Source organism: Scyliorhinus torazame, chromosome 9, assembly GCF_047496885.1.
Source record: "Scyliorhinus torazame isolate Kashiwa2021f chromosome 9, sScyTor2.1, whole genome shotgun sequence".
Taxonomy (NCBI): domain Eukaryota; kingdom Metazoa; phylum Chordata; class Chondrichthyes; order Carcharhiniformes; family Scyliorhinidae; genus Scyliorhinus; species Scyliorhinus torazame.
This window is the reverse complement of record NC_092715.1, coordinates 24,764,213-24,779,166: the sequence shown is the minus strand read 5'-3', so window position 1 is coordinate 24,779,166 and position 14,954 is coordinate 24,764,213. Positions and strand designations below refer to the sequence as shown.

The 14,954-nt window shown below is 49.3% G+C and overlaps 1 protein-coding gene across 6 annotated transcripts in view; it reads right to left on the bottom strand.

Moving 5' to 3' along the window:
• The window catches only part of LOC140429121 (hepatocyte growth factor activator-like), a 128,908-nt gene that overhangs the window by 72,166 nt on the left and 41,788 nt on the right, over positions 1-14,954 (bottom strand). For 3 of the 6 annotated variants that reach the window (XM_072515714.1, XM_072515718.1, XM_072515713.1), the window contains exons 5-7: positions 14,613-14,726; positions 10,291-10,422; positions 6,947-7,057 (exon numbers count right to left, since the gene is read on the bottom strand). In XM_072515714.1, coding sequence (XP_072371815.1) covers positions 6,947-7,057; positions 10,291-10,422; positions 14,613-14,726 — 357 coding nt within the window. The remainder of the gene's footprint in view (positions 1-6,946; positions 7,058-10,290; positions 10,423-14,612; positions 14,727-14,954) is intronic. The other 3 variants (XM_072515715.1, XM_072515716.1, XM_072515719.1) reach the window with 3 other exon arrangements.

Below are 14,954 nucleotides of genomic sequence, written 5' to 3'. Positions count from 1 at the left end.
GCATTATCTCAGGCATCCCCTCCACTGGGTCCGCGACATATAACAGCAGATCATCCGCGTATAATGACACCCGATGTTCTTCTCCTCCTCTAAGTACCCCTCTCCACTTCCTAGAGCCCCTCAGCGCTATGGTCAATGGCTCAATTGCCAATGCAAACAGTAACGGGGACAGGGGGCACCCCTGTCTTGTGCCCCTATATAGTCGGAAGTAGTCGGATCGTTGCCTGTTTGTGATCACACTTGCCACCGGGGCCCCGTACAGGAGCTGGACCCATCTAATGAACCCCTCTCCAAATCCAAATCTCTTCAGTACTTCCCACAGATAGTCCCACTCCACTCTGTCAAATGCCTTCTCTGCAGCCATGGCCACCACTATCTCCGCCTCCCCCTCCGGTGGGGGCATCATTATCACCCCCAGCAGTCTTCGTATATTAGTATTCAATTGCCTCCCTTTAACAAACCCCGTTTGATCATCATGCACCACCCAGGGACACAGTCCTCTATTCTTGTCGCCATCACTTTGGCCAATAGTTTGGCATCTACATTCAGGAGGGAGATAGGCCTGTATGACCCGCACTGCAGCGGGTCTTTGTCTCTTTTCAGGATCAGCGATATCGTCGCCTCCGACATCGTCGGGGGCAATATCCCCCTTTCCTTAGCCTCATTGAAGGTTCTCGTCAGAAGTGGGGCCAGCAGGTCCACGTATTTCCTATAAAATTCCACCGGGAACCCATCTGGTCCTGGGGCCTTCCCTGCCTGCATGTTCCCAATTCCTTTTACCACCTCCTCCACCTCAATCTGCGCTCCCAGTCCTGTCCTCTCCTGCTCCTCAACCTTCGGAAACTCCAGCTGGTCTAGGAAATGCATCATTCCCTCTTTCCCTTCCGGGGGTTGAGCCTTATATAGCCTCTCGTAAAATACCTTAAACACCCCGTTCACCCTCTCCGCTCCCCGTTCCATCTTTCCCGCCTCGTCTCTAACCCCTCCGATCTCTCGCGCCGCCCCCCTCTTCCTAAGTTGTTGGGCCAGCAGTCGGCTCGCCTTCTCTCCATATTCATACTGTACTCCCTGTGCCTTCCTCCATTGCGTCTCCGCCTTACCCGTGGTCAACAAGTCAAAGTCCGTGTGCAATCTCCGTCTTTCCCTGTATAGCCCGTCGTCCGGAGCCTCGGCATATTGTCTATCCACCCTCAAAATCTCCCCCAACAGTCTCTCCCTTTCTTTACCCTCTTGTTTCCCCTTATGGGCCCTTATGGAGATCAGCTCTCCTCTAACCACCGCCTTCAGCGCCTCCCAGACCACTCCCACCTGGACCTCTCCGTCATCATTGACCTCTAGGTATCTTTCAATACATCCCCTCACCCTTCTACATACCCCCTCGTCCGCCAACAGTCCCATGTCCAATCTCCAGAGTGGGCGCTGCTCCTTTTCCTCCCTTAGTTCCAGATCTACCCAATGTGGGGCATGATCTGAAATGGCTATAGCCGAATACTCCGTTCCTGCCACCTTCGGGATCAGCGCCCTCCCCAGGACAAAGAAATCTATCCGGGAGTACACTTTGTGGACATGGGAGAAGAAGGAAAACTCTTTACTCCTTGGCCTAGTAAATCTCCAGGGATCCACTCCTCCCATCTGTTCCATAAAGCCCTTAAGCACCTTGGCTGCTGCCGGCCTCCTCCCGGTCCTAGATCTGGACCGATCCAGCCCTGGGTCCAGCACCGTATTGAAGTCCCCCCCCCCGCATTACCAACTTTCCCATCTCCAGGTCCGGGATGCGCCCCAACATACGCTTCATAAAGTTTGCATCATCCCAGTTCGGGGCATATACATTCACCAGCACCACCGCCTCACCTTGCAATCTGCCACTCACCATCACGTATCTACCCCCACTGTCCGCCACTATGGTCTTCGCCTCAAACAATACCCATTTCCCCACCAGTATTGCTACCCCTCTATTTTTCGCATCCAAGCCCGAGTGGAATACCTGTCCCACCCATCCTTTTCTTAATCTGACCTGATCCGCCAGTTTCAGGTGCGTCTCCTGAAGCATGACCACGTCTGCCTTTAGCTTCTTTAGGTGCGCAAATACCCTTGCCCTCTTAATCGGCCCATTCAGCCCTCTCACGTTCCACGTGATCAACCGGGTTGGGGGGCTCTTTACCCCCCCCCCATCGTCGACTAGCCATCCCCTTTTTTATACCAGCTCCTCACCCGGTTCCCACGCATCCGCTTTTCCCCCCGACGGCGCCCTCCCGTCCCGACCATCCCATCCCGTAACAGCTCCCCCTTCTCCTTAGCAGCAGCAACCCAGTTAAACCCCCCCCCCCCCTCCCGCTAGATCCCGCTCTAGCTTGATTGCTCCCCCCATATTGCTTCCGGGAGTCAGCAAACTCTGGCTGACCTCGGCTTCCCCCGTTTATCCTTAGCCTCCCAGCTTGTGAGGCCTCCTCCTTCCTGCGCCCCCTTTTCCCGCCACATTTTCCATAGCGCGGGAACAAAGCCCGCGCTTCCCTCTCGGCCCCGCCCCTAATGGCGCAGCTCCCTCTCTCCTTCCCCATCCCCTTCCCCATCCCCTTCCCCACGGGCGGCCACATTTCTTCGTGCCCCCCCCCTTCGAGGGGGAGAAAATTTCCCCATCTGATTTACAATTCCTTGCCACCACCTCGCTACTTCATTTCAAACATCCTTTCCCAAATCTAGTCCAACTTCTCCTCTTGGATAAATGTCCACGCCTCCTCTGCCGTCTCAAAGTAGTGGTGTTTGCCCTGGTGTGTAGCCCACAGTCTTGCCGGCTGCAACATTCCGAACTTCACTTTCCTCTTGTGGAGCACCGCCTTGGCCCGATTGAAACTCGCCCTTCTTCTCGCCACCTCCGCACTCCAATCTTGATACACACGGATCACCGCGTTCTCCCACCTGCTGCTCCGTGTCTTCTTCGCCCATCTCAGGACCATCTCCCTGTCCTTGTAGCGGTGGAACCTCACCACTATTGCTCGAGGTATTTCCCCTGCCTTTGGTCTTTTCACGAGGACTCGATACGCTCCCTCCACTTCCAGGGGGCCCGTCGGGGCCTCAGCTCCCATTAGGGTATGGAGCATCGTGCTCACGTACGCCCCAACGTCCGCTCCCTCTGCCCCTTCAGGAAGACCCAAGATTCTTAAGTTCTTCCTCCTCGAGCTATTTTCCAGGGCTTCCAGTCTCTCCATACACCTCCTATGCAGTGCCTCATGCGTTTCCGTCTTCACCACCAAGCCCTGTTTCTCGTCCTCATTTTCGGCAGCTTTTGCCTTCACTCCACGGAGCTCCATCTCTTGGGTCTTCTGCGCGTCCTTTAACCCCTCAATCGCCTGCAGCATCGGCGCCAGCACCTCCTTCTTGAGCTCCTCCACACATCGCCTGAGGAACTCCTGCTGTTCCAGGCCCCATACCAACTGGGCTCCCTCAGTCGCCATCTTGCATCTCCCTTCCCTTCTCTGCCGTTGCTCCAGAGGATCCTCCGCAATCTGGCCACTATTATCTCTTCTGTCCATTCACATCCGGGGGGACTCCCTTCTATGTCGCCTCACACTGGGTTTAGCCTTTGAAAATTGCCGTTGGGGCTCCCGTTAAGAGCCCAAAAGTCCGTTGGAACGGGAGGTGCTGAAACGTGCGGCTTAGCGATGCATCGCCGCACCCGGAAGTCCCAAGTCTTAAATACTTAATCACTTACTTAAACAAAAAACTTCCATCCATAACTCCAAATCAAAGACAGCTAATTCTTTAATAACCCCTTTGAACTGTGAATTTAGACCCTCCCTGTTGAAATAATTATAAGTGGAAAACAGTCAAGCTTTCATAATGACATAATGATAGTCCTCAGAGAAATTTCAACAAAGAGCAATTGTTACGACGAGAACAGAATTTTTTCTTCTCCCACTGACACAAGCAGCCTGTTTTTTTATTTATTTTTAAAGGGCTGCTAGTAACTTCACATTACGACAGTTCAAAGACCTTGGGCTCGATTCTACCAGCGTGCCGCACCCGGCGCAAAGCCAGGCTCGATGGATGAATCGCGGGTTAGGCCCAAGTCGGGCTTCACGCTGGACGAGAAACCTTGCACAAACACGCGGTGCCAGGCACGATCTGGATCACATCGTATGGCTCATTTAAACATGCGTGGCCATCTTGGCGCTCCAGTCACCCAGCTGCGGAATTCACCAGCTGCACCAGGCGCCAATTAGCACTGGTCTCCACGAGCAGAGACCAGTTGTGATCGCCACCCCCGGGGGGGGGGGTCTCAGAAGCCTTTGGAGTCCCCCAAGTGGTCGTGGACAGGACAGGGGAGTACCCTGGCGCTCCTCCTGGCACCCCTGCACCCTGGCAGAGAAAGCCTGGCATTGTCAGGGTGCCCAGTTGGCATTGCCAGGGGCAATTCCCGGGTGCCAGGTTGGGATTGCCAAGGACCGGGGCCTGGGGGGGCGGGGGGGCAGGGGAGTGATTGGGGGGGGGATGTAGGGTGGGGAGGTGAAGGGGGTATGAAGGGGCCTCATAAAGTTTGAGAGGGTAAAGGAGGACCTTGCAGGCAGCGGCAAAGGTGTTCAGTGCCCGTCCACCCCGACCCCCCAGCCCACCACCTGGCCACCCCCCCCGCTATTACCCCGGCCCTGGCAGAAGTCCCATGGACAGAGGCATGACTGTCAGTACACTATAGCGATGTTGGACACTTTCCGTACCCCCTCTGTCTCCTTCAGCAGCCACAACGCCTGTTTCGTGAACCTCGCCATTGGGAATTCACCCCGGAGGAGGCGGAGAATCGCGGAGACCCCGGACAATACCGGGTCAGGCCCGGCATTTATTGTAGGTGCGTTCTGGAACGCATTGTCGGCCCTGTCGAGGGACCGAGGAAATTAGATTTGTTGTGAAACCGGTGCCCGCCCTGGTTTCGGAATCAAAAGCGATTCTCCGTCCAATCGCGGTTCCCAATTTCGGCGTCAGCTGATGGAGAATCCCACCTCTTGTTGTTTGAATCGACTCCCAGTGCTGTAAAGTCACTGGAAGAGCGGGCTGCTCATGCCTGTAATTGATGTTTCTGCCGTGCCAGCAATGGACAGGGAGCAGCCGAGGGAAGCTCCTGCTGGAAGCATATTCTCCATTAACTGCATCCACCTGTGTTTGTGGGCACATATCGCATTCAGCACTGTGACGGACATCAAGTTCAAGGTCCATGTTACTATTTTAGGTGTAATGTTTGATTCTGGGAAGATTAAGCTTTAACTGTACAAAATGGGATCATTACAACTAAAGCAGCTTGGAGTCTATTACAGTTCAACTATTGGGGCTTAAGGGGTTCACAGTTCAAAATGTATAAGACACGCATGGGCTATAACCTCCAGCGAGAGTTGGAAAGAGATGGCTCGCAGGAATTACATGAAATACATGTTAAATTGCCCTGACACCTTCGATCACCAAAGTGCTACTTGGGGCCTGCATCAAAAGACTCCTCACATGGGGAGGGGGAGGAGGAGGTTGGAGAGGGTGGGGGCATCAGAGGTCAGGTGGGTGGGTGGGTGGGTGGGGGTGTTAGAGGTTGGTTTGGGGGAGTCAGAGATTGCGGTGGGGGGGTTCAAAGGTCAGGGGATTGTGTTGGGGTCCATAGGTCGGGCCTGTGGGTCAGGGTTGGAGAGGGGGGTGGGTTCAGGTCAGCTTTGATGGGTCGGAGAAGGTTGGATCTGTAGGTCAGGGGTTATCCCCTCCCCCTCACAATCTGACACTGGGAGCTCAAAGATCACGGCCCATGATGTCTAGACTATTGGCAAAGTGCAGTCCAGAGAGATGTTTTGTTTTGGGAATCAGAGCTGAATTAGTTTAACAGCATTCAGTGAACCCTGAAAGGTTATGTAATCCTGGATGTGGGTGGAGTTTAAGAAGGTTCTCTGATTTCAATTCATCTGCGTGTTTTCTGGGGAATGAGTGTTGCGCAGCAGGCGAGGAGCCAGACCAAGAAGATGCCACTGTTAACAGGCCGAGGACAATTAGCGCTCAGAAAAGCCATGGGAGCTATTTGATACAGTTGAGAGTTACAGTTCTGATCTTGTGTAGTTTGCAGCTTACAGGGAAACCCTGGGAGCTGTTCAGTGAAGCAAGGGCTCAGAGGAAGCCCTGGGAGCTGTTCAGCGAAGCTAGGACTCAGAAGAAGACCCAGGAACCATTTATAGCTTGGTACAAATGGAAGAAATCCAGAGGCAGTGCTAGCTTAGTGGAGCTAGCAGTCTGTGAAAGAGGTGGAAGTGAGCTGGAAACCAGAGGTCGGAGTGCAGCTTTGTGATAGCCGTGGAACACCCTCTCAGGAGAAGAGGTTGAACCATTGAGAAGTGACCAGTCATTGAGACAGTCTGTCTTTTGGGGGAATTCAGAGGCTAAACATTCAAATGGAGTTGAAATATCTTGCGAGGGAGACAGAATTTTAACGTGATTGTGTGACTCACAGTGGTCACTAATGTCTGGGTGGGTTGCAGAGAAATCCATGGGATCTGTTTTGGTCACATCCACCATTTAATATGTAATTTGGTGTGTTTGATCACTGTTGCCTCTTAATTCACATTTATCTTATCTTAAATCTGAATGTTTTCTGATAGATGTTACAAATTGATGTACTTTTCTGACTTTGAATAGTAAAGGTTATTTTGTTTGTTTAAACTGTGGAGCCTTGTCGCTTTATTCCCCTCATGGGTAACTGGGATTTCAAACTTTGCGTACTTATACAAAAATGTATTTGTCCCTAACCACATCGTAACACATTGGCATAATCACCTGGAAAAGGTGCAAATGGGTCACCAACTCATTGAGGACCAATAGGAAGACAAGTACAGGGGGGTAAAGCGCCTGGCACCACAAAATGATCTCCAACAAGTGCTCGGCTGAAATCCCTGTAGTTGCTGTGAAGGGCCCATTCCAGCCACGTCCTTACCTATTTCACAGTATTTGCCCGTGTATTTCTTTCTGCAGGCGCACACACTTTCACCGGTAGTCTCGACTTGGCGGCACATCCCCCCATAAAGGCACGGGTTGGTCTCGCAGGCTGTGAATCAGAAGAGAAAGGCACTTTCTGCAACACTTCACTCCTCAACTCGACAAAATCAGCGTTGACTTCCAACGGGTATCGCCAAGGCAACGTGCCCCTTTTTAACACCCCTTTTCACATGAATACTTCCCCTCTTTATCACACTCTTTGAAACCATTAGCTGGAGACAGTTTTAGTGTTAGGTGTCCTCGAGTGACCACTTTACGTGACAGTGCGTTGTCAGCATGAACTATTTGCTGCAGTACGATTCATAGAATCATAGAAACTACAGTGCAGAAGGAGGCCATTCGGCCCATCGGGTCGACACCAGCCCTTGCAAAGAGCACCCTACGTCTCCACCCTATCCCGTAACCCAGTAACCCCACCTAACCATTTGGAAACAAAGGCGCAATTTAGGGTGGCCAATCCACCTATCCTGCACACCTTTGGACTGTGGGAGGAAACCGGAGCACCCGGAGGAAACCCACGCAGACACGGGGAGAACGTGCAAACGCCACACAGACAGTCACAGGAGGCTGGAATTGAGCCCGGGTCCCTGGAGCTGTGAAGCAGCAGTGCCAGCCACTGTGTCACCCAGCCGTCCCCGGATTGCCTTGGCAAAGAGAATATATGGTATTGAGTGCCCTGCCCAGTGCCCTGGCCAATTTCAATCCCTCAATCAACATTACAAAAGCAAATCAATTGGTCATTATCACTATTCGTGGGATATTGCAGTATGAACATTGGTTGTCGCATTTCCTTCTTTACAATGGTGGCTACACTTCATGTTATACAGCCAACCAATGGCAAACAACACACTGTTACATGGTATACAGCTGGCCAATAGCAAACAGCACACTGTTACATGGTATACAGCCAACCAATGGCAAACAACACACTGTTACATGGTATACAGCCAACCATATCAAACAGCACACTGTTACATGGTATACAGCCAACCAATGGCAAACAACACACTGTTACATGTTATACAGCCAACCATATCAAACAGCACACTGTTACATGTTATACAGCTGGCCAATAGCAGACAGCACACTGTTACATGTTACACAGCCAACCATATCAAACAGCACACTGTTGCATGGTATACAGCCAACCAATAGCAAACAGCACACTGTTACATGTTATACAGCTGGCCAATAGCAAACAGCACACTGTAACATGTTATACAGCTGGCCAATAGCAAACAGCACACTGTTACATGTTATACATCAGCCAATAGCAAACAGCGCACTGTTACATGTTATGTAACATCCAATCAATAGCGAACAGCACACTGTTACTTGGTATACAGCCAAACAATAGCAAACAGCACACTGTTACATGTTATACAGCTGGCCAATAGCAAACAGCACACTGTAACATGTTATACAGCTGGCCAGTAGCAAACAGCACACTGTTACATGTTATACAGCTGGCCAATAGCAAACAGCACACTATAACATGTTATACAGCTGGCCAATAGCAAACAGCACACTGTTACATGTTATACAGCTGGCCAACAGCAAACAGCGCACTGTTACATGTTATACAGCTGGCCAATAGCAAACAGCGCACTGTTACATGTTATACAGCTGGCCAATAGCAAACAGCACACTGTTACATGGTATACAGCTGGCCAATAGCAAACAGCACACTGTTACATGTTATACAGCCAACCAATAGCAAACAGCGCACTGTTACATGTTATACAGCTGGCCAATAGCAAACAGCGCACTGTTACATGTTATACAGCTGGCCAATAGCAAACAGCGCACTGTTACATGTTATACAGCTGGCCAATAGCAAACAGCGCACTGTTACATGGTATACAGCCAACCAATAGCAAACAGCACACTGTTACATTGTATACAGCCAACCAATAGCAAACAGCACACTGTTACATGTTATACAGCCAACCAATAGCAAACAGCACACTGTTACATGTTGTACAGCCGGCCAATAGCAAACAGCACACTGTTACATGGTATACAGCCAACCAATAGCAAACAGCACACTGTTACATGTTATACAGCCAACCAATAGCAAACAGCACACTGTTACATGTTATACAGCCAACCAATAGCAAACAGCACACTGATACATGTTATACAGCCGGCCAATAGCAAACAGCACACTGTTACATGGTATACAGCCAACCAATAGCAAACAGCACACTGTTACATGTTATACAGCCAACCAATAGCAAACAGCACACTGTTACATGTTATACAGCCAACCAACAGCAAACAGCGCACTGTTACATGTTATACAGCTGGCCAATAGCAAACAGCACACTGTTACATGGTATACAGCTGGCCAATAGCAAACAGCACACTGTTACATGGTGTACAGCCAACCAATAGCAAACAGCACACTGTTACATGTTATTCAGCCGGCCAATAGCAAACAGCACACTGTTACATGTTCTACAGCTGGCCAATAGCAAACAGCACACTGTTACATGGTATACAGCCAACCAATGGCAAACAACACACTGTTACATGTTATACAGCCGGCCAATAGCAAACAGCACACTGTTACATGTTATACAGCCGGCCAATAGCAAACAGCACACTGTTACATGTTATGCAGCCGGCCAATAGCAAACAGCACACTGTTACATGGTATACCGCCAACCAATAGCAAACAGCACACTGTTACATTGTATACAGCCAACCAATAGCAAACAGCACACTGTTACATTGTATACAGCCAACCAATAGCAAACAGCACACTGTTACATGTTATACAGCCGGCCAATAGCAAACAGCACACTGTTACATGTTATACAGCTGGCCAATAGCAAACAGCACACTGTTACATGGTATACAGCCAACCAATGGCAAACAACACACTGTTACATGTTATACAGCCGGCCAATAGCAAACAGCACACTGTTACATGTTATGCAGCCGGCCAATAGCAAACAGCACACTGTTACATGTTATGCAGCCGGCCAATAGCAAACAGCACACTGTTACATGTTATGCAGCCGGCCAATAGCAAACAGCACACTGTTACATGTTATGCAGCCGGCCAATAGCAAACAGCACACTGTTACATGTTATACAGCTGGCCAATAGCAAACAGCACACTGTTACATGTTATGCAGCCGGCCAATAGCAAACAGCACACTGTTACATGTTATGCAGCCAACCAATAGCAAACAGCACACTGTTACATGTTATACAGCCGGCCAATAGCAAACTGCCCACTGTTACATTTTATACAAACAGTTTTCCAGGTACCTTCTGACCTTACAGCTTGTGAATAAATCCCGCCTTTGGTGCAGAAACATATCTCAACATCACCGCGAAGAATCCGCTTCCACTTTTCCCCAATGTTGTAATATTTCAGATGCTGTCTTTCAAAGCACTTTTCTAAATATAAAAGCCAGAGATCAATCACAAAATTACAAAATGATGGATTAATACAGCGTGGGAGGAGATCATTCCCCCCCATCGAATCTGCACAGGCTTTCAAAGAGCGATCTAACCACCCAGCTCCTCAACTCTTTCCCCATATTGCTGCAAGTTTATTTCTCCATGTGTTTACCCTTCTGAAGACGACTGTCAAATCAGTTTCCATCAGTTTATCAGACAGTGCTTTCCAAATCCTAACCTTTCGATGTGTGAAGAAGGTAATCCCTCATGTTGTTTGGTCTATCTCCTTTACTTTGTGCTGTTTCAGTATCAACACTGCAGCATTTTCTTTTCCTCTTATTCCACTTAAACTTTCTTGACTTTCTTGACTTTAAACACCTCTGTTAAATTTCTAAGATGAACATCTTTAGCTTGTCCAGTGGGCAGCACGGTAGCACAGTGGTTAGCATAGTTTGGGTAGACAGAGGGAGAATTCAGAATGTCCAATTCACCTAACAGCACGTCTTTCGGGAATTGTGGGAGGAAACCGGAGCACCCGGAGGAAACCCACGCAGACACGGGGAGAACGTGCAGACTCCGCACAGACAGTGACCCAAGTCGGAATCGAACCTGGGATCCTGGAGCTGTGAAACAACAGTGCTAAGGTACACAGGATATGTCCAGAAAACATAAGGGTAAAGCACACAGACCAATGGATCCACATAATGTAATCAAGACAGAACTGTAACAAATTCAAAGTCACAATATGATGATCTAATGTAAATGTAATGCTTTGCAACACAAAAAAGGGTGTAAGAATGTGTAAGAACCTTTGAGGAGCAGAGTAGCTCGGAAGCAAGTTGAATTTACAGCTCCGTGTTCTGCTCTCCCTCATGCATGTTGAATAAAAGCCGTTTTGTTGACGTTCGATACGGTCTCAAAACACTCAGTTCATTTATTCCCTCCAACAATCTCTCATCCCGGGAAATCGTTTTTAACATTCTTTCACGGTTTGTCCACCCCTAATTGCTCTCGGCTTCAACATGATTCCATTAAATTTCTCCTGTACTCCCTCCAAATCCTCCAAGGCCTTCTTACGTGAGATGCCCGGAATTGGACACAATAATCCAGGCTGGGACCCGAGCCAGTGTTTGATATGGGTTTAGCATAGCCTCATAGATTTTGTACTCTTTGCCTCTATTTATAGAATAAAAGGTGTGTCCACACTTGGTGGCAATGGCAAAATAATGAACAGCTGTCATCTGAAAAGAAAAAAACCCAGAGGAAAACATTGAAACATGCAGAGACCAAGATGGGAGCAGAGATTACAGTCTGAAATTGTGAAATGTGTTGTGTCCAGAAGGCTGTAACGTAGCTAATCGAAAGACAGGTTCTTGTTCCTCAGCATTGCAGGAGGCCAAGGACAGAGAGGTCACTGCGAGAGCAAGGTGGGAAATTAGAATGCAGGCAGATAAATGTTGTGTTTTGCTTCTTCATGTAGCATAAGCTGGTTCCTTGATGTAAACTCTGACAAAGGAAGGTTCAGACTTGGAGATAGGTTTAACACATTTATTGAACAGTTAACAATTCTCCTACTTGAGTTCGACCCTCCTGCTAATCTTGCTATACAGTAACTCAGTCTAACTAACCAGTCTGCTCTAATCCATGCGGTGGGTGTGATGCTTCCCTGATCTGCCCCTGTCCTTCTCTCTAAGTGTTGCCTATGGAAAGAGGAAGAGCATGTGTGCCCTGTCCTTTTATATGGGTTGCCCCTTGTGGTAGTGTCACCTCTGGGTGTCTTGACTGCCCATTGGTCGTGTCCTACTCTATGTGTTCATTAGCTGTATGTCTGCATGTTATGATGTCTCTGGTGGTCCCTCTAGTGTTTACTTAGTCTTAGTGTATTTACATTAACCCCTTGTGTATTTACAGTGATGCATATCACCACACTACTGGTGACATTCCCCGCGCTGACGGCTGCTGCCACTGCCTCCCAGTCTGCGCTGTGGCTGACCCCCCGACCACCTCGGGGGAACAGGGTATACCATCCGGACTCCACCGCATCCAACAGTCTGGCCAGGTCGGCAGCTCCAAATCGGGGAGCGGGTCTGTGCGGTGTCATGGCTGCCTGCTGTCTGGGGTTTGCTCTGCAGGATCGGTTTAAGCCCTGCTCCCCTCGTTAGCGGGCAGCGGCCGGCCGTGGTCTCAGCGAATCAGCTGATGGGGCAGTCATTTCCGACGTGAAGCTCATTGGGCATCATTGCCGGCCCTAATTGGCGCTAGATACCGGTAGCGGTCTCGCTGGGTCAGCCATCGCGAAACACCCAGCAATTCCCGCTCGTTTACATTGGCTGTAAGATCTCTCTCTCACACAGTCAGGGGCTCTTCCACTGGTGTGTGATTGTTTCTCACCTGAATTACTCTCAGACCCACAATTGGAACTCCCAGTTCCCCTTCTTACTTTCTATTTTTCACTCCCATTCTGGCTTCACTTCTTCACCATTTTCTTGAACATTTAACCAATATTTCAACTTGCCAGAGCTTTTACTGCATGTCCCATGATAGTCAGATTCCTCCATTCACTGGGTCCTTCTGGGATATCTGTTACCTGGGGTGGCACGGTAGCACATGTTGATAGCACTGTGGCTTCACAGCGCCAGTGTCCCAGGTTCAATTCCCCGCTGGGTCACTGTCTGTGTGGAGTCTGCACGTTCTCCCCGTGTGTGCGTGGGTTTCCTCCGGGTGCTCCGGTTTCCTCCCACAGTCCAAAGATGTGCAGGTTAGGTGGATTGGCCATGCTAAATTGCCCTTAATGTCCAAAATGTTTTGGAGGGGTTATTGGGTTATGTGGATAGGGTGGAAGTGAGGGCTTAAGTGGGTCGGTGCAGACGCGATGGGCCGAATGGGCTCCTTCTGCACTGTATGTTCTATGTTCTCACAGTGCCAGGAACCCGTGTTTGATCCGGGTTGGGTCACTGTCCGTGCGGAGTCTGCACGTTCTCCCCGTGTCTGCGTGGGTTTCCTCCGGGCGCTCCGGTTTCCTCCCACAAGTCCCGAAAGACGTTCTGTTAGGTGAAATTGTCATTCTGAATTCTCCCTCTGTGTACCCGAACAGGTGCCGGAATGTGGCGACTAGGGGATTTTTAATGTAAGCCTACTTGTGACAATTATAAAGATTATTCTTATGAATATGTGAAGTATGGGCAGCTTCATCATCTCCTATCAGCTGCTCAGATTCTGAGAGTTTAAAGTCAATGATGATTAACCATGAGCGATGAACCTTAGTAGTTTGATTATCAATCTTCTAAATAGTCTGTTAAATTCCAGGATATACTCCTCCGTGGAACGACCGTCCGTCCTCCTCAGAGACACCTGGGCACAAAATCATAGCCGCAGAATAGCGGCAGAAAGTTTGATCTAACAGCCCCCTCCATGACTCGATGCCTGGACCTGCTAATGGCCCCAAAGAGGTACCAACACCAGAAGTGGACTTGGTGTTGAAATCCTCGAAATCATTCATGACACTGCACGTTGGTGAGATGGTGGGGCCTCTTTCTCACTCGTCCTCATGAAGATTGCCATTTAAGTGGCCCAGAGGACATCTTTCCCAGCGGCTCTTTATCACCAACCTGGCTCAGACCACCTCTGTTGGCTGCCTCCTGAGCCCTGCATTGGAAATCCTTTACCCGTTTTATGCTCTTATTGAACGGTAAGCACATCTCATTCAACGGGAGGTACCTCTGGCAAAGAGGAAGCCCCTTCGGCATTGCACCTGAAGTGTCCGACAAGATAGTGAGATCCTGCTCCTGGGATTGACCTCCAATCCATAACCTCTGACCCAGAGACAAGAAGTTAACAATTGAGCACCAGGTGCTGTGCGCCATTGGAGGAACATATTACCAGAATGGGTGGCGCAACAAGAAACCTTCATTGGTTTCACCCGCTCCATCTTGTTCTACTGTTAGGAGGAGGGAATTCAGACCTTTGATTCAGCTCTGCTATACCAATTACATCCCAGCTGATCACAGCTTCCAGAAGAACTGTAGCTTCTCCTCAATGATTCAGGATTTTCGGCATCCGAACAATGTCGATAGTCTAGATGGACTGGATGTATCCTCCTGCCTGGAACTGTTTCTATTGTGCTGATTCCAGAATCTAGAGTCTTGCTCAGTGCTTCCCAGTAATAATAAGATGTCCGTCTGACCTACCTTTCTCACAGTCCCTTCCTGTGAACTGATCCGTGCAGATACATTGATAGGATTGCTCAGTGGGGATATTGATACAGGCAGCCCCGTGCCAGCAGGGATGAATTTCACAGTAATCTGTTAAACAAGTACAAAGAGGTCAGAGTAAGATATAATTACACTTAAAACAGGATTAACATAAATATAGACGTCGCTTACACATTTTAAAATATAGGACATATTCGGGTTCAACTCATTGGGGTAAAATTACATTGCGGATTAGAAAAATGTAACGGTGATTTTTGCCGTTTAATTTCATGTCATTTTCTCCCTTTCTCTCTCTACTGAAGATATTGACACTCCCAA